Source organism: Anabrus simplex, chromosome 1, assembly GCF_040414725.1.
Source record: "Anabrus simplex isolate iqAnaSimp1 chromosome 1, ASM4041472v1, whole genome shotgun sequence".
In the NCBI taxonomy this organism is placed as follows: domain Eukaryota; kingdom Metazoa; phylum Arthropoda; class Insecta; order Orthoptera; family Tettigoniidae; genus Anabrus; species Anabrus simplex.
The window spans coordinates 553,875,926-553,903,788 of NC_090265.1; the positions used below are offsets into that span (position 1 = coordinate 553,875,926).

Below are 27,863 nucleotides of genomic sequence, written 5' to 3' on the forward strand. Positions count from 1 at the left end.
GCACGACATTTCGCTGTGGAAAACGTAAATGGACATTTTAATTCGTGTTGCCACAATAGTTTGGTTTATTTTCGACAACCTCAAGTAAACGACGAAGTTAAAGGTATTATGCTATATAATGAACCCTATAAGGCAGTTTAACAGTACAATGTCCTCTGCATCCTTCTCTGCTAACCGCACCCACATTCCAGGATTAGATCCTTACTGTTTTAAGATCCAGGGGATGATTCATAGGTACATTTCAGATCTACTGCCTACTGAAAGCTGCCGAGCATTATACGGCCAGTTTTATATGATTGATTCAAGTCCTGCAAACATAATTCGTTTTGAAATTTCAATAAATTGTAAATATTCAAAATCTCCATATGTATAGTCCCTACGAAAAAGTAAGATTAAAGGCAAATATAAGGTCTTCTGGAGTTCAGTACAATTTTCGTTACTTTTCTCACGCTTCTTTTATCATTTGTTTCAATTTTAGTCCTTGTTCGCAGCTATTGCGGGACAGGCCAATAATAATAATAATAATAATAATAATAATAATAATAATAATAATAATAATAATAATAATAATAATAATAATAATGTTACTATAACAGCAGGTGAGGCCGCCTTAGAGAGGTACTTGTCCTCCTTACCAGTTGTATCCCCAACCAAATGTCTCACGCTCCAGGACACTGCCCTTGAGGCAATAGAGGTGGATTCCTTGCTGAGTGCGACGGACAAACCAAACCTGGACAGTACAGTAAATAAAAGAAATAATTTAAAAAAGTCATTTTTACGAATTTCGAATTTTCACTATAAAGAATTAATGTTTAGCATTTTGACAATATTTAACATCAATTTTAAAAGAAAAATTGATTTTAATATTAATAATATAATTATATTAATATATCTTAATTATATTTATATATTATATATAATTATATTATTATTATTATTATTATTATTATTATTATTATTATTATTATTATTAAATTCCAATGACTAAACCTATACGCCTACCCCATCTCTTATTAAAAATTGTTAATAACGCCCTACCGTATAATATATAATTATTGTTACGGGGATACCCGTGGAGCAGCAGCAAGAGGTGAAAGAAGGTGCCAGGGTGAATGGGTCTATCTACAATATAAAATTAATTTAAAACTTGAACTGAAGGTTTTATTTAATCAAAACAACAAACTTAACAGATTTTCACTTAGTGAACATAACATGTCATGTACAAAAGCAGTCTTGCAAAAAGACTTAGAAAGTCCAAGATTAGTGAATTTTACACATTGGGCTTCAAGCCCCAGATTTACCTGTTCTGAGCTGCAGGCTCAAGTTTACACATTTTACAATTCAAAATGAGGAATAATTTAGGCAAAGGAGAAATCCTCCAATTCAAGAGCACTTTGCTCCAATAGTTACAATCTCTAGCCTTCCAGAGGCAATCCTCAATATTACCGACCTTCAGGAAATAACTTACAGGTTCTTCAAATTTAACAAATCTCTTTCAGCCCGCTTAAGGCAACATTACAAAAACCTTACAATTTCTGGCCTCTCTGGGCGCGATTTACAATAGGAAATAGTGTTACACAGGGGTATCTAGTACCCAACCTACTGGCCCTTCGAGGAAAAAGAATAACATGATAAATGAATGGCCCGAACATAAAAGAATGGAGGCGTACACTTGCGTTCCTAGATAATGAAATGTTAAAAACCTAACAGGGCTCATGGCTCGATGAAACAGGGGCTAGTCCCAAGCTACTGAGATGACTCGCATGGAAATAACTTTAATACATTACAGGAAAGAAAACAGTTACGAAATCATAGTCACCTCAAACAGATGAAGGGGAGCTCGAGAGGGTAACTCACTCTCTATCCCCGATTTACAGTTTAAAACGAACGAAAATTTACGTTTTAGAAAAGTTTGTTACATTGTTAAAATTATGGACCTTCCCCTCGTATAAGAATGTGGAGGTAGCTACAGAAAAAGAGAATTTAGGTGGCCATTACTTAGCTGATGTACTGTCTGCCGAAGAAGGAGGCGTCCCGCCTCCTGCCTTAACACACACATTCAGAAAGACGACGATCAATGGACAAGGCAGCCAGAAAAGTCGCAGTTTATATACCCGAAGGGGATGTTCGAGAAGATTCTGGACTAATCCGGACACACCATCTCAATTTTATTGGCCAATTTAAACTTTACACCCAAAACCAGGAAGAAGCCTGTGATAGGCTAAAAAAAATTACAGAAAATTATTATTGGCCAAATTCAAAACTGTCGGAATAAGAAGGAAGTGTTGCAAACCTAGAATTACATAAAAACAAATGAAAGCTGAGAAAACATATAAACACAAAATTTCTTTCAATAACAACTTCCTTTACCTTGCACCAGAGTGCATGACCATAGTTTTTTCGGTAGTGACATCTGTGGAAAAGTGTCCAAACTTCTTGATATAAACAAACACACAGCAAATAAAACCAGTCAGTTTAGGCAACTTCAGAATAACACAATTACTCAATACTTCAGTAGTGACATCTTTTGATTAAAGTCTCAACTTCCTGAAGTAGCAATTTCACATTTTTGGTCAAGAGAGGAGTTCATTAAGGCGCTTATTTTGAATGTGCGGAGTTGAGGTGTACCTCCCAGTACAATTATAATAATTATCATTGTATGGCCTCAGCTACTGTGTGCAGGCATTTTGATTCAATACCATCCGGACTGCCTCCGCATCAATGTTGACGTTCCGTTCAACTCTACTAGATGGCACAGTAAACGGGATATTTCTTGAACGATCGATGACCGAAATTTAATTAATTTTGTCGGGTAAACACCAAAAGTGTCACTAGAAATCTTTTGCATCCTGATATTGCATGAACGGACATTATTCCTCCCTTCAAAATTCCGACCACCTCTGTCGCGTTTGAACCCGCAATCCGGAGATCCAGAAGCCAACACTCTACCAATGACCCACAAAGGAAACCGGCTTAGGATAGTGAGGGTAGAAGTTATTTGGGATAATAAATATCGAAAATTAGCTTTTAATATTTTGAAACAATATCACGTTTGGTGTCGCTGGTAAGAGGAATTCGAATAGGATTGAAATGTGCCATCGTTATTATTTTCCTCAGACTTCACAAATTATAATCATACGGAATGATTTGGCTTGCACAAACACACATGCAGACTGGTACGGAATGGTTGGGAGTGGTACGATTTGCGCATGACTGGGCTGTGTAACTAGGCGCTCAAGCAGAAATGACAATACAACGAAATTACGAAATTATATTACATGAGCCTGGGTTCGACTCCCGGCTCTACCACGAAATTTGAAAAATTGGTGCGAGTCCTGGAGCGGGGTCCACTCGGCCTCGGGAGATCAACCAAGTAGACGGGGTTCAATTCCTACCTCAGACATCCTCGAAGTGGTTTTCCGTAGTTTTTCCACTTCTCCGCCTGGCAACTGGGGGGTTGGTAAATATATTAAGGCCTCGGCCACTTCCTTCCCTCTTCCTTGCCTAAACCTTCCAGTCTTCCTGTCCCTCACATGGCCCCTGTTCAGCACGGCAGGCGAGGCCGCCTGGGAGTGTTACTTGTCCCCCTTACCAGTTGTATCCCCAACCAAATGTCTCACGCTCCAGGACACTGCCCTTGAGGCGATAGAGGTGGATTCCTTGCTGAGTCCGAGGGAGATACCAAACCTGGACAGTACACTGACTAAATAAAAATGTCAGAAAAAAGGAACATATCAAACGAATTTCGAATTTTCACTATAAAGAATTAATGTTTAACACTTTTGCCTATATTTAACATTAATTTTAAAAGAAAAATTATTTTTAAAAGATTTAAAAGACTTTAAAAGGTTAATTTAAAACGAATATAATTGAAATTATCCAGTTTTAAACGCCGAGCATTTCGCATAACACGTCCATATGCAGCTAATACAAGAGAGCACACACTTTCCAACAACACACACGGCGAAACTAGGCGATTAACATCAGGGGAAGGTAAGCAAACCGCATGACAATCCCGATCAGCGGGTTGCCTACCACGCAGCAAGTGAAGATTGTTTCAAGCGTTTCTAGCAGGCCAGCAGAAGAATGAGCTGGCCATTGTACGGAAAGCGTTGGGATTTTACGATAAAGTTGTTATGCTGTTGAGAGTACGAAGCGTATACCCATATCTGAGAACTGCTGAGGAGTATACTTTATTTGTTCAGCCATTTTCATTGTCACCATCGCATTAGATGTATATTCCGTTTATTCTACCTTTTTAATATTGTGTAGGTTTAGTAAGTTTATAATTCACATTTCGTTTTACGTCATTACTTAGAGAACCAGTACTTCAGTCGCAGCCAGCTTTGCATCACATATTCTCCAGTGACGTGGAAACATTTTCTATAGATTTATGTAACCGACAAGAAGGTCGTAGATTTTGTCTACAAGAGCTTGTTGTAAGACACATATATACTTCCGGGCCACCTTAATTTAACCACTTAAATCCTTGCTCACAAATCCGCATGAAGAACGGGTACTTTATCTGGTAAAATATAAATTTGTTTTAAGTGGGGGCGTGAACCAGTATGCATGTGAACTTAAAAAGCCATACATCTCCCATACCACTATTCACATTGACATGAAAACTGAAAAGCCTATTACTAGTACAATTAGGTAAAATTTCTACAATTTTAAGATTTCTATCTCAAAATTTTGAGTTTATATTGAAATTTCAAATTTTGAGTACCAATTTATATACCTCTTTTAAGAAAACTTTCGAATGAAATTTTCTGAAAATTGAAATTTAATCTCTCAAATAGTGTTTAAACAAATAGGCGTAAGGATATTTATCTTGGTATAATATCAACGTTTTAAACGCATTCAAATACTTATCAATCGGAAATTAATGAAAAATGCTCATCAAATGTGTTTTAAAATATTATTCCTTTTCATTTATTAAGTGCAAAGAAAGTTCAATCAGCAACCTTTCGTAGTGTATAAGAGAAAGGAACATAACAAACGAAGACTTGCGTACGAAATGAGTATCCTCTTCATTAGCGAAGGCGATCACAGCCAAAAACATGCAAAAGCTTAATTTTCTCGAGAACAGTTAGATTTATGAAAAAAAGCATATTATGTTTTCGAAGATACTGTATTGGAACAATGTAAAATTTGATATGTTGAAAATTTACAAGAAACCTCTAGCAGTTACTGTATATCATTACTTCGTGTGTGTATATATATCTCCTATCTTTGCTGTAATCTTTTCATCTGTAAATTCATGCTGAAGTACAGGTAATTTAGATCCTGCATAGGATATAACAGCAGGAGAGTTAATAAGAACCGACTTATTTACAAAAACCAAATCAAACCAAATCAGTACAATAAAATGTCACTATACTAAATTAATTTCTGAAGTCCCAAAAAAATTGCATACTGACATTTTACTGCTGTGAAGTTGTACTGAATTGACTTTGTAACGTGTCCTTCATTTCACCCAAAGTCAGACTTGCATCGCGTGACGTCACGGAAACTTAGTGGGGCAACCCCTCACCTGTCCCTAGTTGTACTGAAAAAATGAAATGGCGTATGGCTTTTAGTGCCGGGAGTGTCCGAGGACATGTTCGGCTCGCCAGGTGCAGGTCTTTTGATTTGACGCCCGTAGGTGACCTGCGCGTCGTGATGAAGATGAAATGATGATGAAGACGACACATACACCCAGCCCTCGTGCCAGCGAAATTAACCAATTAGCCATGGAGCCTAGTTGTACTTTTCTAGCGTCTTGGTAGCGGAGAAATCTTATAGCAATTTTTTGCAAACTACGTTTCCTTTTGTTACTGATTTAACGCCACACTAACACATGGACGGTAAATCACGTTTTTAATAGTTATTTTAGCCTGACTGCTGGCCATGATCGTTAATACGTCAAGTTTCTCTTGTGTGACACCGTGGTTAGCCGGTTCGAGTTCAGAACATTTTACCATCGGAATATTGACCGGCAGGTGGTATACGGAACAATTTATAATCAGTAGATTGAGTGCCGGCTCTATGGCTAAATGATAAGCGTGCTGCCCTTTGGTACAAGGGGCCCCGGTTTCGATTCCCACCTCGTCGGGGATTTCAATCTTAATTGGTTAATTCCACTGGCTCGGGGACTGTGTATGTGTGTGTGCGTCATCCTTAAATATAAAATATAAAAGGAAAAGTAAAGAATACAAAACAATAAGGAAAGTCCTAAAAATGAAAATAAGAATATTTTTTAAAAATTGCCAAAATCCTGGATTGATTTCCATGACTCTCCAAAGTACTCTTACAGAGTGGGGATATACGACGCTGTTGATGATTCGTCCATCGGATGGGAACGTTAAGACTAGATCAGACCCCTTGATGCTATTCGACAGGAGTAGGCCATATGCCGGCACCGGGCTTCACCCTCTCATTTCCTACTATCTATATCATGTCATTCATTTCATCTCATCAACTCCTCTGATGAGGTTGACGTCAGGAAGGGCTTCCGGTCGTAAAAGCTCGCTAGGAAGACTCATCTCACTTCATATCCGATCCCGTAGAGAAACGGGACAATGTTGAACATGCATGCACGTTGTTAGTAGTTCTTTTCCCGTCTGGTAATCTAATTGTAGACATCCCGCTAGCTCACACGGGAGACATGACGGCAGAAGCAATGTGGAGCGTGGAGGGTAGTTGTTCGAATTTCTGATCAACGTACAGTGCACTGCTGTAGCATATAGCCTATACCTTACTTCTACTGCACGATGATTTCTCTTTAATCATTTATCGGTATGTTATTTATTTTAAAGACACACTGCCAATGTTCAGAAAGCCAGACTATTCCAAGCTCCATAGGTTTTGTTCTTCCTCAGGCGAACTCTAATCAAAATTCCAGCTACAAATTAATATAGAGATAATAATAATAATAATAATAATAATAATAATAATAATAATAATAATAATAATAATAATAATAATAATAATACGGAGTTAGATCCCTGTGCAGTTCGGGCCGTGTGTCTCTTAGCTTGCATCCGGGAGACAACGGATTCGAAACCCACTGTTGGCATCCCCGAAAATAACTTTTCTGTGGCTTCCCATTTTCACACCAAGCTAACGCAGGGGCTGCACCTGCCACAGTGATTTCCTTTCTAGTCCTAGCTCTGTCCTAGACCATCGTCGCCATAAGGCTTTTCCATATCGAAGTGACGTAATAGCCGATGGTAATAATAATGGGTGGTGGTGGTGGTGGTGGTGGTGGTGGTGGTGGTGGTGGTGGTGGTGGTAGTGATTATTGCTTTAAGAGAAAGTACATCTTGGCAACATCTTCTATTAACACTAATGAGAGGGGAAACGAAAGAAGTCCGGCACTTGAAAGAATGAATATGTCAGCGAAAGAAAGGCAAGGACCACGAAGGGCGTGAAAACGAAAGACCCCCCCCCCTTAGGTCTCGAGTGCACTAGTTCCTTCGGGGTCGGAAAAGAGTTGACGAAGGGAGGTCGGATAGGTTATGTGAAAGTGAGGAGCGTGGCACATAATTTGGGCTCACTTGCCGGGTTGTAGACCATTTAAAGTGTGGCCGGGTTGGGCGGCTCAAATGGTAGAAGCGCTGGCTTTAGGAACCCACGTTCATGGATTCGATCCCCTTTCTGTGTTTTACTTAAAGGTGCTCAAATACGCCAGCCCAGAGTTGGTGGATTTTCCATTACGTAAAAACTTCTGTGGGGCAAAATTGCGACAACTGGATATGTAAAAATATCGGGGCAGTAATTGATGGAACGTAAATTCATTTTTTACCTATAACGTAGTGCCGTCTAAGTGGCCTCGCAACCATTTCGACAAATCTCGAATGTACGACTCCTCAGGCTGCGTTAGTTTTGCCGCAAAGTCTGAGGAGTATTCCACCAGGTGTTTTTATTATGCCAGTTTATTATCACATACAGTGTTAAGAAATTTACTTGCCACTCGCAATCAGAAAACGACTACTCGGACTATTCGCATGGACACACTACTGTATATCTGGTCGAGCGAGAAGTCCCTGTGTTTGAGCGGTGAATGTTACATTACTCATTAACGCATGGATGAGTAATGTTATTTTTAATGATATTTGTTTTTACGTCCCACTAACTACTTTCACGGCTTTTGGAGACGACTAGGTGCCTGAATTTAGTCCCACAGAAGTTCTTTTATGTGCCAGTAAATATACGGACATGTGGCTGTCGTATTTGAGCACCTTCATATACCGCCGGATTGAGGCAGGATAGAACCTGTCAAGGTGGGGTCAGAAGCCCAGTGCCTCAACCGTCTGAGCCTCTCAGCCCGGCAGAAAAAGGAGACTTATCTTCTATGGTCACAAAAGTAGAATGGACAACATGATACTTGCCTCAAAAAATCTCCAACACCATTTCTAGAGGGAAAGGGACAAATGCTAAATGGTTAAAACTGGTTCGAAAAGAAACAGAATTTTAAAATTGATCCCAAGGATATATTCAACAGGGATAAATTTAGAATGCTGATCAGAACATTTGACACTCTCCAGTCACTGACAGCTAGAACATAGCGTCCAGGAGTGCTTGTGAAGTGGATGCAGGAAAGGAAAGCAACCCACAGCGCAAAGATGAAGGAATGCAGGTCTAGGAAGAAAACTCCCCCGAGTTAGGAACCACGTGGTCCAAGGGGCCTCAACGAAATAATAATAATAATAATAATAATAATAATAATAATAATAATAATATTAATAATAATAGAATGGTATCAGCTGCCGTGTGGAAATTTTTTTATCTGAGCATATATAAGCCTCTTAAGCGTTAATATCCATCAGATGTCAGAGTAAACCGGATCTCTGCAGGGTGATCTGAAGTGGAGTTTTTAAAATTAATTTTGTTTAGTAAACACCACATGCGTCTCTAGAAACTTCCAACATGCCGACATCTTACAACATGGAGTATCGAATGGATTTCTTTTACACCCTTCACCAACTTCCTGTGATGGGTTTGAACCCGTAATCTTGAGATGCGGAGGCCAACACTCCACCACTCACCCACTGAGAGAAAAAACTCGATAATGATGTCGTGTGGCGTCTGGAGATGCCTAGAGCAGGTCTCTCTAGTTGACACCCATGGGCTAACTGCGCGTCTGGGTGAGATGATGATGTTATGTAGGGAGATGGTGATACCTGATGTTGGCACGTAGCCTAATTTTGTCGAATAAAACCAAGGATCTGCTCAAAGCTTAACGTCTCCATCCGTTACACTTAGGTTATTTGCTTTACGTCCCAGTAACTACTTTTAAGGTTTTCGTGGACATCCGCTACCCTAAGTTTTTTTTTTTTTTTTTTTTTTTTTTGCAAGTTGCTTTACGTCGCACCGACACAGATAGGTCTTACGGCGGCGATGGGACAGGAAAGGTCTGGGAGTGGGAAGGAAGCATCCGTGGTCTTAATTAAGGTAAACCCCAGCATTTGCTTGGTGTAAAAATGGGAAACCACGGAAAACAATATTGAAGGCTGCCGACAGTGGGGTTCGAACCCACTATCTCTCGAATACTGGATACTGGCCACACTTAACCCTAAGGTTTCAAGGTACAATATCTAGTCTGATTTTATAGTAGCAGTAACGTCAAAAACCGTGGGGGAAGGTGACCCATTATCTAGCTAGCAAACTTATAAGAAAGTATCAGATTATATTTAATTCATTCACGGCATTAATTATTCTATAGTATGTGATAATGACAGGTAGTTTTCTAATTAGGCTACACTGTCCAGAGTGCTCGGGCTGGCAAGGAGTGAGAGACTGATTAGCCGGGACACAGGCCGAGCTGCCCCATAATACGCTTTGATTTTAATTGGTATTACGAAGCGATAATACCTTTGTGTTTGTCAGTAAGTTTGTTAGTGCCCAGCTTGTCACATGCTCACAACTTCGTCATTACCCACCTAATTGGTGCTTTCAATCTGATAACCATGACATGTACAGTACACTCGGTCAATAACTTCCAGTACCAATGATCCGCGAAGATAGAGACTGGGGCAATCAGAACAGATTTTATTTAATATGAAATTAGCACAAACTAGGGTAGCCCACTAGGTCACAACTATCATACAGAAAGGCAGACAGAGAGAATGGTATCCCATTTAAATGTCAATAGCTTTCTATTTTGAATAATGCTAATGTTCTACAAATCAATTTTCTCTTCATCATATACTCCTGCGGTGAACGCAGGAATGAAATAACTAGGCCTCAGAGGCGGAAGATTCCAGTCAACTTTTATCATGGCACAGTCAAACTGTTTTCCCACCGTGGACAGCCCGGAAGATGGTTTTTTGTGGTTTCCCATTTCCACATCAGGCAAATGCTGGGGCTGTACCTTAAATAAGGCCACGGCCGAAACCACCCCAATCATATCCATTTCCCTTCATTCCGTTGTCGAAAACCTTCGATGTGTTAGTGTAACATTCAACAAGCAGCGAAAATAATATTATCGTTCAGTAATAAGACGTGAAAAGGACCCGGCCATATTTAACGAAAGATGTTTATTGTTGACACAATGAAATACAGACAGGTATTTTTACTACTCAGGCTGAAAAAGTAAGATCTTTTGTTTATCTTTCACAAACAATTTTTAAGCCGGAGTAAAAACGCTACTTAAATATTTACATTAGGGATTTAGAAGACTTTTTTTGCTAGGAATATATCTATGAAAGGAACTCGTAAATGGCGATAATTCCTCGTACCTCCAATATTCTTTCCGACCTTTTATCAGTTACCAGGAGTCGGCATTCTGTAAGAATTAAGCCCTGTGTTACGGACGAAAACCTTTCCTGAGACCAAATCTATGTGGAGGAATATATTTACTATTGCGTGTTTCTGCAGTGGTTTGTAGTGCGGTGTGTTGTATGAAAATTAAAAACACAATCCAAGTCCCCCGAGCTAGAGGAATGAAGCGAACGAAGTTAAAAATGCTCGGCCCGGCCGGGAAAAGAACCCGAAAACTGAAAACCGAAGGCCAATACGCTGGCCATTTAGCCAAGGAGTTAGACTTCTCCGGTCGTTAATGTATCAGCGTAATGAATTTTGTTACCTAGAGCGTTATTTATTCGATTGCCTTTCATATACCAGTGGAAACGTTACGACACAGTAGTTAGTTAGCCACGCCACTTCTATCTACATAAAAATAATCAGGAATATTTCCAATGCATATTAAACAGTTCCTAGATAGTGCACTGCGTCATGTAGCTGAGTCAAAGTCGACTGTTTGAGTGGTGGACACTAAACTGAGTACCCTATTGTCTTCATCTTTCTTTCTTTCTTTCTTTCTCCGTTTATCCTTGAGGGTTGGTTTTTCCCTCAGACTCTGCGAGGGACCCCACCTCTACCGCCTCAAGGGCAGTGTTCTGGAGCGTGAGACTTTGGTTCGGGTAGATAAAACTGAGAAGGAGGACCAGTACCTCGCCCAGGCTATGCTATGCTATGCTGAACAGGGATATTGTGGGGGATGGGAAAATCATAAGGGATAGAGAAGGAAGAGGGAAGGAAGCGACCGTGGCCTTAAGTTAGGTACCATCCCGGCATTTGTCTGGAGGAAAAGTGGTAAACCACGGGAAACCACTTCGACGATGGCTGGGGTGGGAATCGAACCCCTTCTACTCCGTTGAATTCCCAAAGCTGAGTGGACCCCATCCCAGCCCTCGTACCACTTTTCATATTTCGTTGCAGAGCCGGGAATCGAACCCGAACCTCCGGGGGTGGCAGCTGATCACACTAACCACTGCACTACAGAGGTAGACCTGTGTTCTTCGCAATATTTTTTAAACTAAAATAAGGAATTTTCTCGTAGTATGAATCCGTATCATGTACCGACGCTAATAAGTTGGATAAAATACCAGGGAGAAGAAGAATATAATAGAATATTGTACTTTATTAGGGCGAAAGTGCTTCAGGTGTTCGTTTCGAAATTCCGGCCTCGCCTCTCAACACGTTCGTAAAAATCCCACTTTCTGCCCATGTAATATAAATAACTATTACGAAGTAGTAGGCTATGTAAAGGGAGCTCACTTTGAAAGTAAAATTAGATCCGAAAAGTCACTATTATAATTCGGCTGTCTTAAAGGAATTTTCACAATACTGTCAATGTTAACGTCAATTCTGTGCAGTCCACCGAGCTCGATAGCTGCAGTCGCTTAAGTGCGGCCAGTATCCAGTAATCGGGAGATAGTGGGTTCGAGTCCCACTGTCGGCAGCCTTGAAGATGGTTTTCCGTGGTTTCCCATTTTCACACCAGGCAAATGCCGGGGTTGTGCCATAATTAAGGCCACGGCCGCTTCCTTCCAACTCCTAGGCCTTTCCTATCCCATCGTCGTCATAAGACCTATCTGTGTCAGTGCGACGTAAAGCAAATAGCAAAAAAAAAATTAATTAATAATTCTGTGCACTCTAACGATAAAACCGATCATAAACAACATGGTGTAACTCTGTAGCTAGTGCTCACACTGAAGATGGTTTCAAAAAAGGGTTGAGTATTTGGCTTGTGAATTACCCTGTATAACTGCCAGTACTTTCAGTGGTGCACTGTGGTTTGAACTCAACAGCAGTGAAACTAAGAGGGGGATTTCCATCTCGCTCTTCAGTTGTTACTCGCGGCAGTCAGAATAAATAAGCAATAACACGAATCTCCCTTCCTCCGAAGCATTACACAGACAGTTTCCTCACATAATGCCGGCAAGTTCAAGCGAGGCAATCGGCAGGACTGAAATTGAAGTCTGCTTTTATTGGTGTAACTCTTCTCTGAATGCCTCATTCACAGCTTGGGATTATGTCTTCGTCCTCCGCAGCAGGCCGTAAAGCTTCACTCTCCCTTAAAGGCCAGATATCCTGCACAGTATTTCCAGTGAGACGATGCTTAAATATTCTCGGCCAATACACTAACATTGTCAACGGTTATGACCACAGCAAGATAAATGTAAGACAGTTGCTTCAACGAAGTTTAAATAGTCCAAGCCGTACGAAACGCAATCTGGAGCAAAGTCATTGAGCAAATTAAGTATCCTTGTGGTGTGGTTATTGCGATTAGCTGCTACCCTCTGTGGCACGGGTTCGATTCCCGGCTAAGCCACGAAATTTGAAAAGTGGTACGAGCACCGACCCAAAGTCGCACGTTCCAGGACACTGCCCTGAGGCGGTAGAGATGAGATCCCTTACTGAGTCCTAGGGAAAAACCAATCCCTGGAGGGTAAACTGATTAAGAAAGAAAGAAACAAGGAAAAAAATTGAAAGTGTTCCTTTGGATTTATTAAATACTAGTTTTTGTATATCCGCCTTTAAAGGGTTAGCTTTTGTAATCGTATCAGTAATGCCATTATAAGAGGATAAAAAATGCAATAGAGAAAGAACGCTTCCCGAAACTCAGTCGATGTAAGGTTATTTCCGCGTGTTGCTTTGCCTTGACGGGTGCATTATTTCAGCGTCTGTCTCTTGGCGTTGGCCAGAAGAAAGTGCAGCTAACAATGAAGTACCAGTCTTGTTAATGGTTGTAACAGTATGGAAGCTGCTGAGATAGTGGTGGTGATGCGTAATGCCATTTGGAGCACAAATAGTGCGTCTGGGTGCTGTGAAAGGTGTTATTCATGTGGCTCGTAGTGTTACAGCAGAGCTTTCTGGCACAGCGTAGAAAGCAATGGTAAACTACTTCACTCTCCATCACGCCTTGAACCTGTCATTTTGGCGTCGCCAAATGTTTTTGCTATTTGAGTGCAATCGCTTAACCTTCGCTAGTGGTATTTGGTGATCCAATCATCCTTCGGGCTGAAGACTTCCCAGACTGTAATGTTACTGTTGATAAGTTTTAGGATATCAGGACACTGTAGGCCGTAACATTTTGTTTTATTCAGGCTCAGGACATTCGGAGCCCGGGCCTTCAACATCTAAGATTTCTTTCTCCCTCTCCCTCAAGTTAATTTTTTTTTCACGCTTTTCTCCACATTTGGACATAGAGATCAGTGACCACACGCTTTTACACCTCATTAAAATAATACTTACAACAACCACCACCACCACCACCACTGCTCGTTACTATGATGACTGGACAATACCTCCACATCAGCGATGTTCGCCGTTGACAGACTTAACAATAAAAAATTGAGTCTCCATTATTTTAACACTTACAGTAAAAGTTTAGCAAACATAACTACTGGACAGGATATGATGCGAATGGATAAGGCTCGAGTTCCAAAGAAAGTACAGGTAAACCCCGTTATACGCGGATTCGTTATCCGCGATTTCGCATATACGCGATTTTTTAAAGTCTAATGATGCCATCTGTTCACAGTACGTGGAAGCTGTAATGCCTTCAGGCGGGTACAGTCATAAGTGCCGAACTCTTTAACGTACACTACGTCGCGCGCCAAGGTTAAACGGGGATAGCGCATCTCTTCGCACGCCTTCTGTCGTGTTTGTCGAGACGTGAATCGTCAGTTCCGGTCAATAGAGTTGTGAAGTGCACTTGACAGGTTTCGTATTTAAAACGCCGGGTAAAAGGTAAGGAAGTGTGCCTGTCGAAGGAAAGAAGCGTGTACCGAAGTGGTATTCGTTACTAACAAAGTTAGAAGTTTTGGATCGTTATGAGAAAGGTGAGCGTATTTTTGACATACAGTGTGCATTGGGACTTAGATGAACCCCTGTGAGAACTATTCTTGACTGCGGAATCAATTCAAAATAAAAACTGCTCAATATTCTACTGACATAAGTAACTAGTGTGACCAAATCTCGCTCGAAAGCGATGGAAAGAGTGGAGTGGATTGAGCATCAAACCAACAACACATGCCTCTCTCTGGAGCTGCTCTTCAAGCTAACGCCAAGAGCTTGTATGCAGAGTTTAGTTTATTATTGTGTGTTTCAATGTAAATTTTTAAGTGTATAAAGTTTGCTTTAAAATGGGTTTTAGAAACACGATAATGGTTATATTTTGTAAAAATACCAAGAATGTCAGTTATTTCAAATTCAATATCCGAGTAAACGGAAACCTAACCCAATATTTTGCATATAAAGAGAGACTCGATTTACGCGAATTCGATATGCGCGGCAATTCCGTTGAACGTAACTATCGCGTATAACGAGGTCTACCTGTATGTACATAGATACCAATAGGAAAGAGACCACAAGGAAGACCTTTAAAGAGGTCGATTGTAGCGTGGAGGATAGTATAAAGGAAAGGGCCGGGAAGGTAAAAGAAATGTTGGAAGCAGAAAATGAAATGAAATGGCGTATGGCTTTTAGTGCCGGATGTGTCCAAGGATAACTTCGGCTGGCCAGATGCAGGCCTTTTGATTTGACTCCCGTAGGCGACCTGCGCGTCGTGATGAGGATGAAATGATGAAGACGACACATACACTCAGCCCCCGTGTCATCGAAATTAACCAATTATGGTTAAAATTCCCGTCCCTGCCGGGAATCGAACCCGGGACCCCTGTGAACAAATGCCAGCACGCTAACCATTTAGTCATGGAGCCGGACAGCAGAAAAATAGCTATAGAGGGACAGGTAACGATGGAGATCCTCGATTCATAACCTGACCCGTTAAAGAACTGGAAATTGAAACATACTGTAGTGTAGGCGAAGGAAAATATTTGATCATCAGCACGGTTCTCTTCATACCTGGTTCGAATCTTGGTCAGTGTACGTTGGATTTTAACGTAAAATATATGTTTTCGAAGGACCGAAAAGGCTACGCACCGGACAGCGTTTTCGACAGTTGCATTGTGCAGATGTGGCAAAAATATTTCACTATTAAATTTTGACGCGTTACATATTTCTCTTGCTTCCTGATTCCTCCAAACCCAGTAACGTCTCTGGCCGTCAGCCAACCTGCTTCCATTTGTATTTTATCCGCTATGAGTGGTCAGGCTGTTGCTTCATTTCCCCTTCGTATTTCTTCCCCTCTAGATAGATGCTATGTGCGTTGCATAACCTACGTATGCAGTAATTCGGCACACGATCACATTTTTATCAGAGCTAGATAGCGTATGCATGAGCTCTACTGTGATCACAGTTACCAAAAACACTGCTAAGCGTAGCTTCACCCATCATGTCTCATCTGTGAGAACTTCAATGCTCACAGCACCTTTTCGGGCTGTGACGTCATATGGAGTTACTACGCTAACCATCACGGAAGAGTTCAGTCTTTTTGTACTTAATGACTGAACACACACTCGTAAACCATATCCAGGAGAGCGTCCGTATCCAGTAGGTTTAAACTTGTGTTCCTCATCATTAGCGAAGGAATTTCAGTGGAAGGTACAGTACTCTCCTCCACCCTACATTCAGTCCCTTATTGAAATTTCTACTGTCAACCTGATATATTCCCCACATTTATTCCTATCACGAAATGGAATACCCAGACAGGTCACTATTCAGCAAAGTTATAGAGCACCTTCTTCCTACTTTACACCCTATTCAGGAGCTGTTGAATAAGTACAGAGCCATTCCCAACATCATAAATTTAGGAGCGACAGAAGCTATTCCCCAAAGAGGAATGTAAAAATTCGTAATGGCCCTCCAGTACCCTAGTGGAATTCAGATGTTAAAGTTTTATATCTCGGAGACAGATTACATTTGGACCTTCAATGTTACTATGTCCTTCACGATTGGTCAAATAATGCCTTTTGTGACAATAGCACTTTCGAACATAAAACGACATTGTCTCTTTTGGGAATGCAGAAAAATATATCTTCTTCCAATTCATCACGAAATTTGCGTTTAGTCGCTCATTCCGTTGGCTCTGAATGTGCCATGACTGGAATTGCGCCACTGCCATAACTTGTAGTTTGTGTGAACGTAAAGAACAATTAAGTATCCACACATGGTATAAATTAATATAAACTATACTAGAAGTAGTTAGATAGACGCAAAGCCAGTAATATTATTATCAATACTGTTGTTTTGAGCAACGTTATTTAATACACAGCCCCACCATTTGCGTGGTGTGAAAATGGGAACTCACGGAAAACAATCTTCAGGCTGCTGACAATGGGGCTCGAACCCACTATCTCCCAAATGAAAGCAGACAGCTACGTGATTCAAACCATGTAGCCACTTGTTCTATATAAGTTCATCAAAAAAGCAGCGAGTGAAGTCAGACAGTAGAATCCTAAGAATATTATTGTTTTAATTTACTATTTACTCGCTATTAAAACAACGAATTTCAAGCATCTTATTTTCATGAAAACTATTTTCACTTTTTAGACATGAAAAGTTACGTACCTGTGGTTCTAATTCCACGTAAAACTGGAAATTCTGCAGCTATGACTATGATATGAACTACCAAGTAGAACTACAAAGTTCGGCCTACCTGTTTTTCTTTTACCTCGTCTGCTAGAGTACGTCATTGTTCATTGGTTAATATGCTCTTCTAGAGGGGTTCCATCCACAAATCTAACCCGAGGCGCTAGTAAAGAATTTAATAAAAATTGAAAGAAACTGTAACGACATAGATAAGCGAACATGCTGTTTATTCTTTTACTTTCCTGGCGATTGAACGTGTTTTCCTCGAATTCACATTATACGTTACATTATAGCATCAGGAACCCGAAGATACGAGAGGATGAGAATATCCAGTTTTATCATCCAAGCTTTAATATCTGATACTACTCACAACGATGACAGAGGAGTAAAATAACGGCTGGATGCAGGTGTAAGGGTGAATAACATTAAATATTATAGTACTGTAGTCATATTTCCAGTAAAAGAGTCACAAGAAAATGAACACTTCTACGCCCTATTCATTACTTGCAGAGTTCCAATAATTTGAAAGTTGCTGGTAAAATACATTTTTCTTGAATTCCTTTCGCTGGAAGGGTAAAATAAAATTAATACTTCACAAGTAATCCTTCTCGTGTTCTAAAATTCAAACAGTGTTTTAAATCTCTTCTTTCTTAGTACAAAAATCTTCAAATTTTAAATATCAAAGTACATGTTTCTTACGGAATAATAACAATTACCGGGCAAGTTGGTCGTGCTCGTAGAGGCGCGCGGCTGTGAGCTTGCATCCGGGAGATAGTAGGTTCGAATCCCACTATCGGCAGCCCTGAAAATGGTTTTCCGTGGTTTCCCATTTTCACACCAGGCAAATGCTGGGGCTGTACCTTAATTGAGACCACGGCTGCTTCCTTCCAACTCCTAGGCCTTTCCTATCCCATCGTAGCCATAAGACCTATCTCTGTCGGTGCGACGTAAAGCCCATAGCAAAGAAAAAAAATTAAAAACCGAAAGTAAGTTCTCAAACTTTCATCACAAAACAAATTCGCAAGTGGTGGTAACTCCTCACGAATCACCCTAAAAAATGGGATGTTACAATATTCTGCGTGGTGAGAGGCAAGTTACATTATTTTTACTGCTATTTATTCGGGGCGTCGACCTAAGAAGATCTCTTGCCCCCACTTTGCACCATATGTTGTGAACCTGCGTACATTTGGAAATGGCGAAAGTGTCAAGTGTTGAATGTGACGAAAGGAACATTAAGGACGACAAAAATACCCAGTCCCCATACCAGACCCAGCAGAGAATCGAACCCGGGACCGCCGGGTGACAGGCGGACAGGTTGCCCCCTACACTGTGGGGCCGGACAGTGACACAAATTAGTCAGCACCCAGGCGAGAAGTTATTCTGCGTACCGCCGTGTACTAGTTACATCAATTCTGGGACGGTGTGATGTCAATTATTGTCCCTTAAACATCAACCAACATTTCGATTAATTTCTTGTCCCTTGACGGATTATTCTGCGAATTATCCGCATCCATTTAAAGGAACACAATATGTTCATCGTTGAACAATATTACGATAATAACCGTATGGACTCAGCTAATATATGTAGGCGTTTTAATTTGGTACCATTTTGCTTTCCTGGATGTCAATTTCAACGTTCCATTTTACTCTACCAGATGATGGAGATGGACAGTCTAAGGCTGATATTTTAAAATTAATTTTGTCGGACAAACACCAAATGTGTCACCAGAGATCTCCTGAAGATTTCTTTAAAAGCCATAATTTTCTATGGTGCCTACAGAGTTAGCGTAAAGACCTGGGATTGTCAATCGATCTAAGTGTGATTTCCAAACTAATTTGGGTAGGTGATCGATTTTAACAATAATTTTAAAGGAAGTTTTTTTTTTTGTTTTTTTTTTTACATTTAGGTGTGAAAGGAATTACACGCTTCAGTATCCAAGCTACCTTTTTCAAACCAACACGCCTCCCGCACCCCCTCCCCAACTTCTTTTCCCCAATGACACTTAGCCCACCAAATGACCGCTGCTCATTCCGATTATGAGGTAACGCATGGTCTGTGCGATAAATCATATCGGCCATTATTCTTGGTCTTCTAGAAGAGCCTCCGTGGCCCAGGTGGCAGCGCGCCGACCTTTCACCAGTGGGTTCCGTGGTTCGAATCCCTGTCACTCCATGTGAGATTTGTGCTGGACAAAGCGGAGGCGGGACAGGTTTTTCTCCGGTTACACCGGTTTTCATTCCAGTAACACTCCAATAACATTTCATTTCATCTGTCAGACATTAAGCACTACCCGTGAGAAGTGGAACAAGCTTCGGCAGCCGGCACAATTCCTATCCTCGCCGCTAGATGGGGCCGTCAGTCAGTCCATTCCTGACTTGGTCGAATGACTGGAAACAGGCTGTGGATATTCATTCTTGGTCTTCTAGACAGAGCCCACTATCTCACCGTCAGATAGCTCCTCAATTGCTCTCATGAAGGTTGAATGTGCCTCGAACCAGCCCTCAGATGCTGGTAATAATATCTGTCCTAGCCGGCAAACGAACCCGGGCCTCTGGGTAAGAGGAACTCTCATTGAACCTGGACAGCGATATCAGCTTTCTCAAACCAAGGTAAATACACATAATAATAATAACAATAATAATAATAATAATAATAATAATCCTGCACTCACGGGACGAGTTGGCCTGGCAGTTAGGCCCATGCAGCTGTGAGCTTGCGTCTGGGTGATATTGGGTTCGAACCCCACTGTCGGCAGCGCTAAAGATGGTTTTCTGTCGTTTCCCATTTTCAAACCAGACGAATGGTGGGGCTGTACCTTAATTAAGGCCACGGCCGCTTCCTCCCCATTCGTAGGGCTTTCCTATCCCATCGTCACCATAAGACCTATTTGTGTCGGTGCGACGTAAAGCAAATTGTAAAAAATAATCCTGCACTCCTGCGTAAAGCTGCTGTCAGCTTCTGGCGTGCGCGTGTTCTGCCATAATATGGTTTGGTCACATTTATTTCTTGATATTCCAGACCTAACCAGAAGGTTCAGTTTGTTATCAGGGTACAACACGTTCAGGCAGTTCTATTGTGGGCACACTTCTGGCACCCCAGTGTTTATTATTTTAAAGAAATCGAAGGGACATTAAACTGTAACGTTAGTCTGTATTTCTTTGACTCAATAATAATAATAATAATAATAATAATAATAATAATAATAATAATAATAATAATAAATAAATAAATAAATAATAATATTTGCTTTACGTCCCACTAACTACTTTTACGGTCTTCGGAGACGCCGAGGTGCCGGAATTTGGTCCCGCAGGAGTTCTTTTACCTACCAGTAAATCTACCGACACGAGGCTGTCGTATTTGAGCACCTTCAAACCACCGGACTGAGCCAGGATCGAACCTGCCAAGTTGGGGTTAGAAGGCCAGCGCCTTAACCGTCTGAGCCACTCAGCCCGGCTCTTTGACTTTTTAACGTTAGAAAGAAACCAGAAGAGCGTCACAATTTCCCTGTCTAGAGTGGGACTGCTAAGCACAAAAGAACAACTTGTTCTTTGAATGAAAGGGTGCAAGAGAGTTTACTTTGTTCTGGTACTACAGTAATTTGAAATTCAAAGAGCATATTATTATTTTCTGTACAGATGTGTTCTGGCCTATTAGATCAACGAAGGTAATTTGTCCGTTCTTACCTACTATGTTTTACTTTGCAGGTATCCGTATGTTGGACCAGCCGTACATGACCGATCTCATCGAGGCGAACTCAATGGGCCACGAGCCAAATCTCATCGACATCTACAGCGCATCGTGGGGGCCGACAGATGATGGAAAGACGGTTGATGGGCCCAGGAATGCTACGATGAGAGCAATTGTCAGGGGTGTCAATGAGGTAAGCAAACTCTAAGATAATATTTTGAAATTTACTAGTCTACTAAGTAAGTAGGGGCTGCCTGGCCGAGGCGGTAAAGGCGTGTTCGGTTCACTCGGGAGGACGTCATGAAGTCGAAAATTTAAGAAACGAGATTTCCACTTCCGGAGGTAGACATGGCCCCCCTGAGGTTCACGCAGCCTATACCAGAAATGAGTACCACGTTAATTCCTGGGGGCAAAGGTGGCCGGGCGTAGAGCTGATAACTCTACCCCATCAAGTGCCGAGGGTACGGATGGTGGAAACCTTTACCTTCCACTCCTCTGCGGGACTTCATGGGCTGTATGGAGTTGAATTTGCTTTGCTTTGCTTTGCTTACTGAGTAAGTATTCATGTTTTTTTCCCTTTTAGGTTCATATTCGTAAATTGTAACAATGTTTGCTACCGGTACATGTATCAAAACGTTTATATGGAAGAGTTTGGTTTGCGATACCTATCTTAAGGTACATCAGTGAGTCGGAAGTTTGAATTGAAATGGGATTATTTAACGTGGCGGTCAAACTACAACCTTCTTCATCTTACAGTGTTTTCGAGCGCTACTCAGACGCTCTAAAATTGTCTGCAAAAGCTTTCATCTACTCCGTACCCAGAGAGCTTGAGACCATGGTTAAGTGAGAAAGACAGTCTGTGAGAGAAAGGTAGGGGATTTTGTCCGCTGAAATACCCAATCAAGTCAAAAACTGTAATGATTTTCACTTGAATGCAGTTGCCCAGGTCTAGAATGTCAAGAATAACGACCGAGAGGATTCGTCGTGCTGACCACACGACACCTCCTAATCTGCAGGCTTTTGGGCTGAGCAGCGGTCTCTTGGTAGGCCATGGTCCTTCGGAGCTGTTACGCCATGAGGTTTTGTTTGGTTCTCAGTATTGACCGCAACGTCAGCTCAATACCAAGAATTTCAACTACTGAGCGGATGTCATGCCACGGTAGTTTAGTGGTCAAGAGCAATTCTCTGATCTGTAAAAGAGTAGCTAGTTTGATTCCACGTCATGCAGTGCTATTTTTATCTTCAATCAATCAATCAATCAATCAATCAATCAATCAATCAATCAATCAATCAATCAATCAATCAATCAATCAATCAATCAATCAATCAATCAATCAATCAATCAAAACTGATCTGCATTTAGGACTGTCTCTCACGTGGCAGATTCCCTATCGGTTGTTTACCTAGTTTTATTCTTAAATGCTTTCAAAGAAGTTGGAAATTCATTGAACAACTCCTGTAGCAAAGTATTCCAAACCCCAATTCCTCTTTCTATAAACGAGTTTTTGCCCAAGTTATTTCACAATGCTCTTTACTCAAAGCACTCTGTGTTCTACTCGTATTTGCTCAATAATCTGATCAAAGAATGTCACACACAATATTGTTCTTTCTTTCATGTTTATTCACTAAGTCGACCAATAATAAATTTTAGAGAGACTTCGTGTATTTTTTCAGTATTGAGAGAGTTAGTAATATTTTATTTTACCTGGCAAAATTAAGGCCTTCAGGCCTTCTCTTCCATCTAACCAGGCACTGAAATATACGTATATCACATTGTATTACATTAGAATAATTAGGTTAAATACAAATTAAATTAAATTACAAAAAATGATAACTGATGAAATTAAATTAACCCCCCCCCCCCACAAGGATTGTAGAACAACCTTTGCGCTGGACTGATTTCGAGTTCAGAGAGATCAGTCTAATGATTCTCCACATGGTGGGTTGAAAATGGTATTTAGATTGTCAAATTTCAAATTCGTCAAAAATTTGTTGCAAATGTCCACAAGCACGTATTATGATTATGATTATTATTATTATTATTATTATTATTATTATTATTATTATTATTATTATTATTATTATTATTATTATTATTATGGGGCTGAGTGGCTTAGACGGTGGAAGCGCTGGCCTTCTGACCCCAACTTGGCAGGTTCGATCCTGGCTCAGTCCAGTGGTATTTGAAGGTGCTCAAATACGCCAGCCTCGCGTCGGTAGATTTATTGGCACGTAAAAGAACTCCTGCTGAACTAGATTTAGGCACCTCGGCGTCTTCCGAAATCATAAAAATTTAGTTAGTGAGACATAAAGCTAATAACATTATTATTAGTATTATTAGTATTATTAGTAGTATTAGTATTATTATTGTTATTAGTAATTACCACTAGAGCCTCCGTGGCTCAGGCGGCAGCACGTCGTCTCTCACCGCTGGGTACCGTGGTTCAAATTCCGGTCATTCCATGTGAGATTTCTGCTGGACAAAGCGGAGGCGGCACAGGTTTTTCTCCGGGTACTCCGGTTTTCCCTGTGATATTTCATTCAACCAACACTCTCCAATATCATTTCATTTCATCTCTCAGTCACTAATCATTGCCCCAGAGGAGTGCGACAGCCTTCGGAAGCCGGCACAATTCCTATCCTCGCCGCTAGATGGGGGCTTCATTCATTCCATTCCTGACCCGGTCGAATGACTGGAAACAGGCTGTGGATTTTCAGTAATTATCACCATGACGGAGCCTGATATACGTAAATACTGAACCTTGAAAGGAAAACATATAATTATTAATTTCACATTAAAACAAGATTTTACAATTCATGATATCCTAATTATACATGTTAATCATTTCTCTTTACTATTGTTTATTCATTCATTCATTCATTCATTCATTCCAATAAATATTGTTCGGTGTATGAATCATCTTGGTAAAATTAACGCTACTACAGTCTGTACATTGCTGGTAACCTAAGTTGCAATATTGCCCCAATTTGGTAACTGTTTCTAAATAATTAATATTGTTTGTATACAGTGATAAATTACTTTGCCTTCACTAAACTGTATCAGGTGTAGTGGTCAATTATGAATTATATATAGAGGATGATATATTGATGCCATGCAGGGAAAGTTAACCTCCTGACAAATTACCTAACAGCACGCTCAGCAAGAGAGCAATGGAATATTCATTACGAACATAAGATAAATTGAAATTGTTAGTAACATGCATGAACCAGAGATTTCTGTGTTGTAGAACACTATATGGGAATTTACCGTGATGAAAAAATGAAATGCCGTATGGCTTTTAGTGCCGGGATATCCCAGGACGGGTTCGGCTCGCCAGGTGCAGGTCTTTCTATTTGACACCCGTCAGTGACCTGCACGTCGTGATGAGGATGAAATGATGATGAAGACAACACATACACCCAGCCCCCGTGCCATTGGAATTAACCAATTAAGGTTAAAATCCCCGACCCGGCCGGGAATCAAACCCGGGACCCTCTGAACCGAAGGCCAGTACTCTGACCGTTCATCCAACGAGTCGGACACCGTGATAAATAGATGTTTTATTAACTTTTCGGATTCCAATCAGATTACAAGAGGGGTCTTTCCTCCTCCTGTCGTAACTGGCCGTATTTTGGAATAGACATATGACGTTGGGCCGGGGATTAAGTGGTAAAATGATCAGTATATCGGACTGTGTCTTGCTATGATGTAAAGTAGGACTAGTTGGACAAGAAATAGGATGAGTTGATTCTGGCATATAAGAAAAAAATTGTGTTAAATTTGCCTATGAAAAAATCAAATAATAATAATAATAATAATAATAATATGTACTGCGAAGGTACACCCGCCTTGTGCATTCAAATCAAGCGCCTTGTGAACTGACATCTTACTCTTAAAGCTTGAAACAATTAGTGCAAGAACCACTGGATGGTTTTTGATGCGGATTTCACAGTTCCCTTAAGCATTCCTCGAAAGAGATTTATGTATAGAAACTTTCATCTATGACCAAAGGAAGTCGAGAACTAACAATTTCAGTGAAGCAAGTCGAAGATAAAACAGTCGTTCGTGTGCCTTTTTAGCTTACGCTGGTTAAACCGTTAAAGACACATCTATATTATGAGGGTAAGGATTTTCACCGTTGATCTCACGAGGCTTAGGTTGAGTGAACCCCGTTACAGCTCTTAATTCCAGAGTTGAAATCACGGACTGGCCAGGAATCGAATCCATCGCCTTCGGGTAAGAAACAGGCAGGTTACTCCTACGCCACGGGGCTCACAGCTTTAAAATGGAAAAGCCCCTAGTAAAACATTTAGAGCTGGAACATTCTTGGGCCATAAACTTCATCTTGATCGAGAGAAGAGTTCTGATATCCAGTCTCGGCCATACTAGAAGTAATTTTCCATTATTTTCCATTTCAACTCCAAGAGACGACCGGGATAAGATAGGCCAATAGTACACAGGCTAGGACCGCTTCCTTCCAAACGTTAACATTCTAGCACGCGTTATTAGATACCAAGGTTAGTATGTAACAGGTTGTACAGAACAGGGGTTTCTGCATTCGGAGGGCTTCGGCTATGCTCGGTTATGACGTCAGCCTGTTACCTAACGCCAAGCTTAGCAACCTTGACCGCCAGTCTTGCTAAAAGTCTGGGCAGTAACACTGTATGTGAGTTTCTTTAATATGTGCAAGTGAGTTGCAGTTTTGATTTTATAGTTTCATGGTGCTTTCTACGACTAGTCCTTGTGGCGAATAGCTGCTTTCTTATGCCGGTGTTATTTTGTGTTTGACTTGAATGAATTTGTCTCGGGTTGCATATAAACATGCCTGGTACGAGGTGTACGGTCGTTGTGTGCAATAACAGCTGTGTGAAAAACAGGGAAGATCCCTCCAAATGTCATACCAAATACTTCAGTTTCCCAAAAACTGAGGAACAAAGGAACAAGTAGATCAAAAGATGTGGAAACGTGGAACGCAGATTCGTGCCGGGTGTGTTCCGAACATTTTTCTGATAGCAATTTTGAAAGGGATCTAAAGGGCGAATTGTTAGGGCTCCCTCCTAAACGTGTGCTTAACAAAGACTCTGTTTATAGAAATTTGGGTGTTTTGCGTAGCATAGAACTAGTGTCACTTAATAGATTAAGAAGGAAAGAAAGAAAGACAGAAAGGAGGGGCAATTATTAAACGATTCAGAACATAACACGACTATTGCAGGTTCACCATTTCCTCCAGCCACTCCACTTTTTCTATTTGCTTTACGTCGCACTGACACAGATAGGTCCTATGGCGACAATGGAATAGGCCTAGGAGCGGGAAGGAAGCGCCTGTGGCCTTAATTAAGGTACAGCCCCAGCATATGCCTGGTGTGAAAATGGGAAAGCACGGAAAACCATCTTCAGGGCTGCCGACAATGGGGTTGGAACCCACTATCTCCCGGATGCAAGCTCACAGCTGCGCGCCCCTAACCACACGGCTGCCACTCCACCTACCCTGGTCTGTGATAGTACAGTACTATGGCCCTGAGTGAAGAAATTGAAAGATAAAGAAACAGTTAAATGACGAAAGAAAAACTAACGAAGCCCTTAAACTGAAATTAGAGACAGCGGAAAGCAAATTACATCAAAGCCGTGTATCTATAAGTAATTTGCTTAAGGAGTTAATTAAATGTAGAAGGTTAAAAAATTCTGTTCAGAGCATCCACACAAAACTCGCCAACGGTTTAAAAGAAATTTTTGTCTGAAAATCAAAGACACAAACCAGCAAAAACGCGTTAATTGGTGGCTTTCACTTTAAGGTATCTAGGGAAGAAAACTTACATCTATATGAGACAAAAACTGCATTACTCTCCGCCTGGACGTTCAACGCTGGAATAATAGGCTTCAGAAAATGACATGCGAAACGGAAGTGGAATCCTTGAAGATATTCTGCGTGTGATGAATATTGCTGCTGTCTCGTGTAAAGACCACGAGAAAATTGCAGTCCACCAGTTTGACGAAATGCGCGTTAGAAGTGCTTACGAATATGACCATCTGAAGATAAATAATTTCGTGTGGCTATTTCTAGCCGAGTGCAGCCCTTGTAAGGCAGACCCTCCGATGAGGGTGAGCGGCCATATATAAGGAACTGCGTGTTATTGTGGTGGAGGATAGTGACTAATGTGTGGTGTGTGAGTTGCAGGAATGTTGGGGACAGTACAAAGACCCAGCCCCCGGGCCAGTGGAATTAACCAATGAAGGCTAAAATCCCTGACCCGACCGGGAATCTAACCCGGGACCCTCTGAACCGAAGGGCAGTACGCAGACCATTCAGCCAACGAGTCGGACACCATCTGAAGATGAAATTATAGGCCACACTTCACAATTGCAGGCGGTGGTGGTTAGGGGACTGTTCAAAAATTGGAAGCAAGTAATTTACGCCGATTTCGATAAAAAGATGACAAAAGGAATACTAAACAATTTGGTTTCTCGTCTTTCGAAATAGGGTACAAAGTAATGGAATGTGTCTGTGACATGGGTGCAGCAAATCAAGGCTTGTGGAAAGCATATGGAATCAATTAACAAGAACATGGCTTTTGAATCCACTGAGACTCTCAAAGTCGCTGACTCTCTTACTAATTTTTACAATCATATTTATAAAACTGCATTTAACTAGAAAAATCTGAATATCTGCATTTAAAATGGAAACTATGAAAATTAACATTCATTAAATAAAATACTCGTCGGACCTTGTACTCACACTTACTTGTTAACTGCTTATTTACACATACGTTATTTGAAGGGCGCCAGCTGCCACTCAGTGCAGCAATAATAGAATGAGATTCTTGACTATCTCTAGGGTGTGGGGTAATAAGCTTACTTTTGACAACATACCATATAAATTCTGGGAAAAGGAGATTGGCGTTCGGTTTC

At 40.9% G+C, this 27,863-nt stretch overlaps 1 protein-coding gene across 1 annotated transcript in view; it reads left to right on the top strand.

Annotated features, from left to right (window-relative positions):
- Positions 1-27,863, top strand: part of LOC136877163 (neuroendocrine convertase 2) — a 579,705-nt gene that overhangs the window by 373,784 nt on the left and 178,058 nt on the right. The window contains exon 8 of the mRNA XM_068228426.1: positions 20,974-21,149. Within this exon, the coding sequence (XP_068084527.1) occupies positions 20,974-21,149 (176 nt within the window). The remainder of the gene's footprint in view (positions 1-20,973; positions 21,150-27,863) is intronic.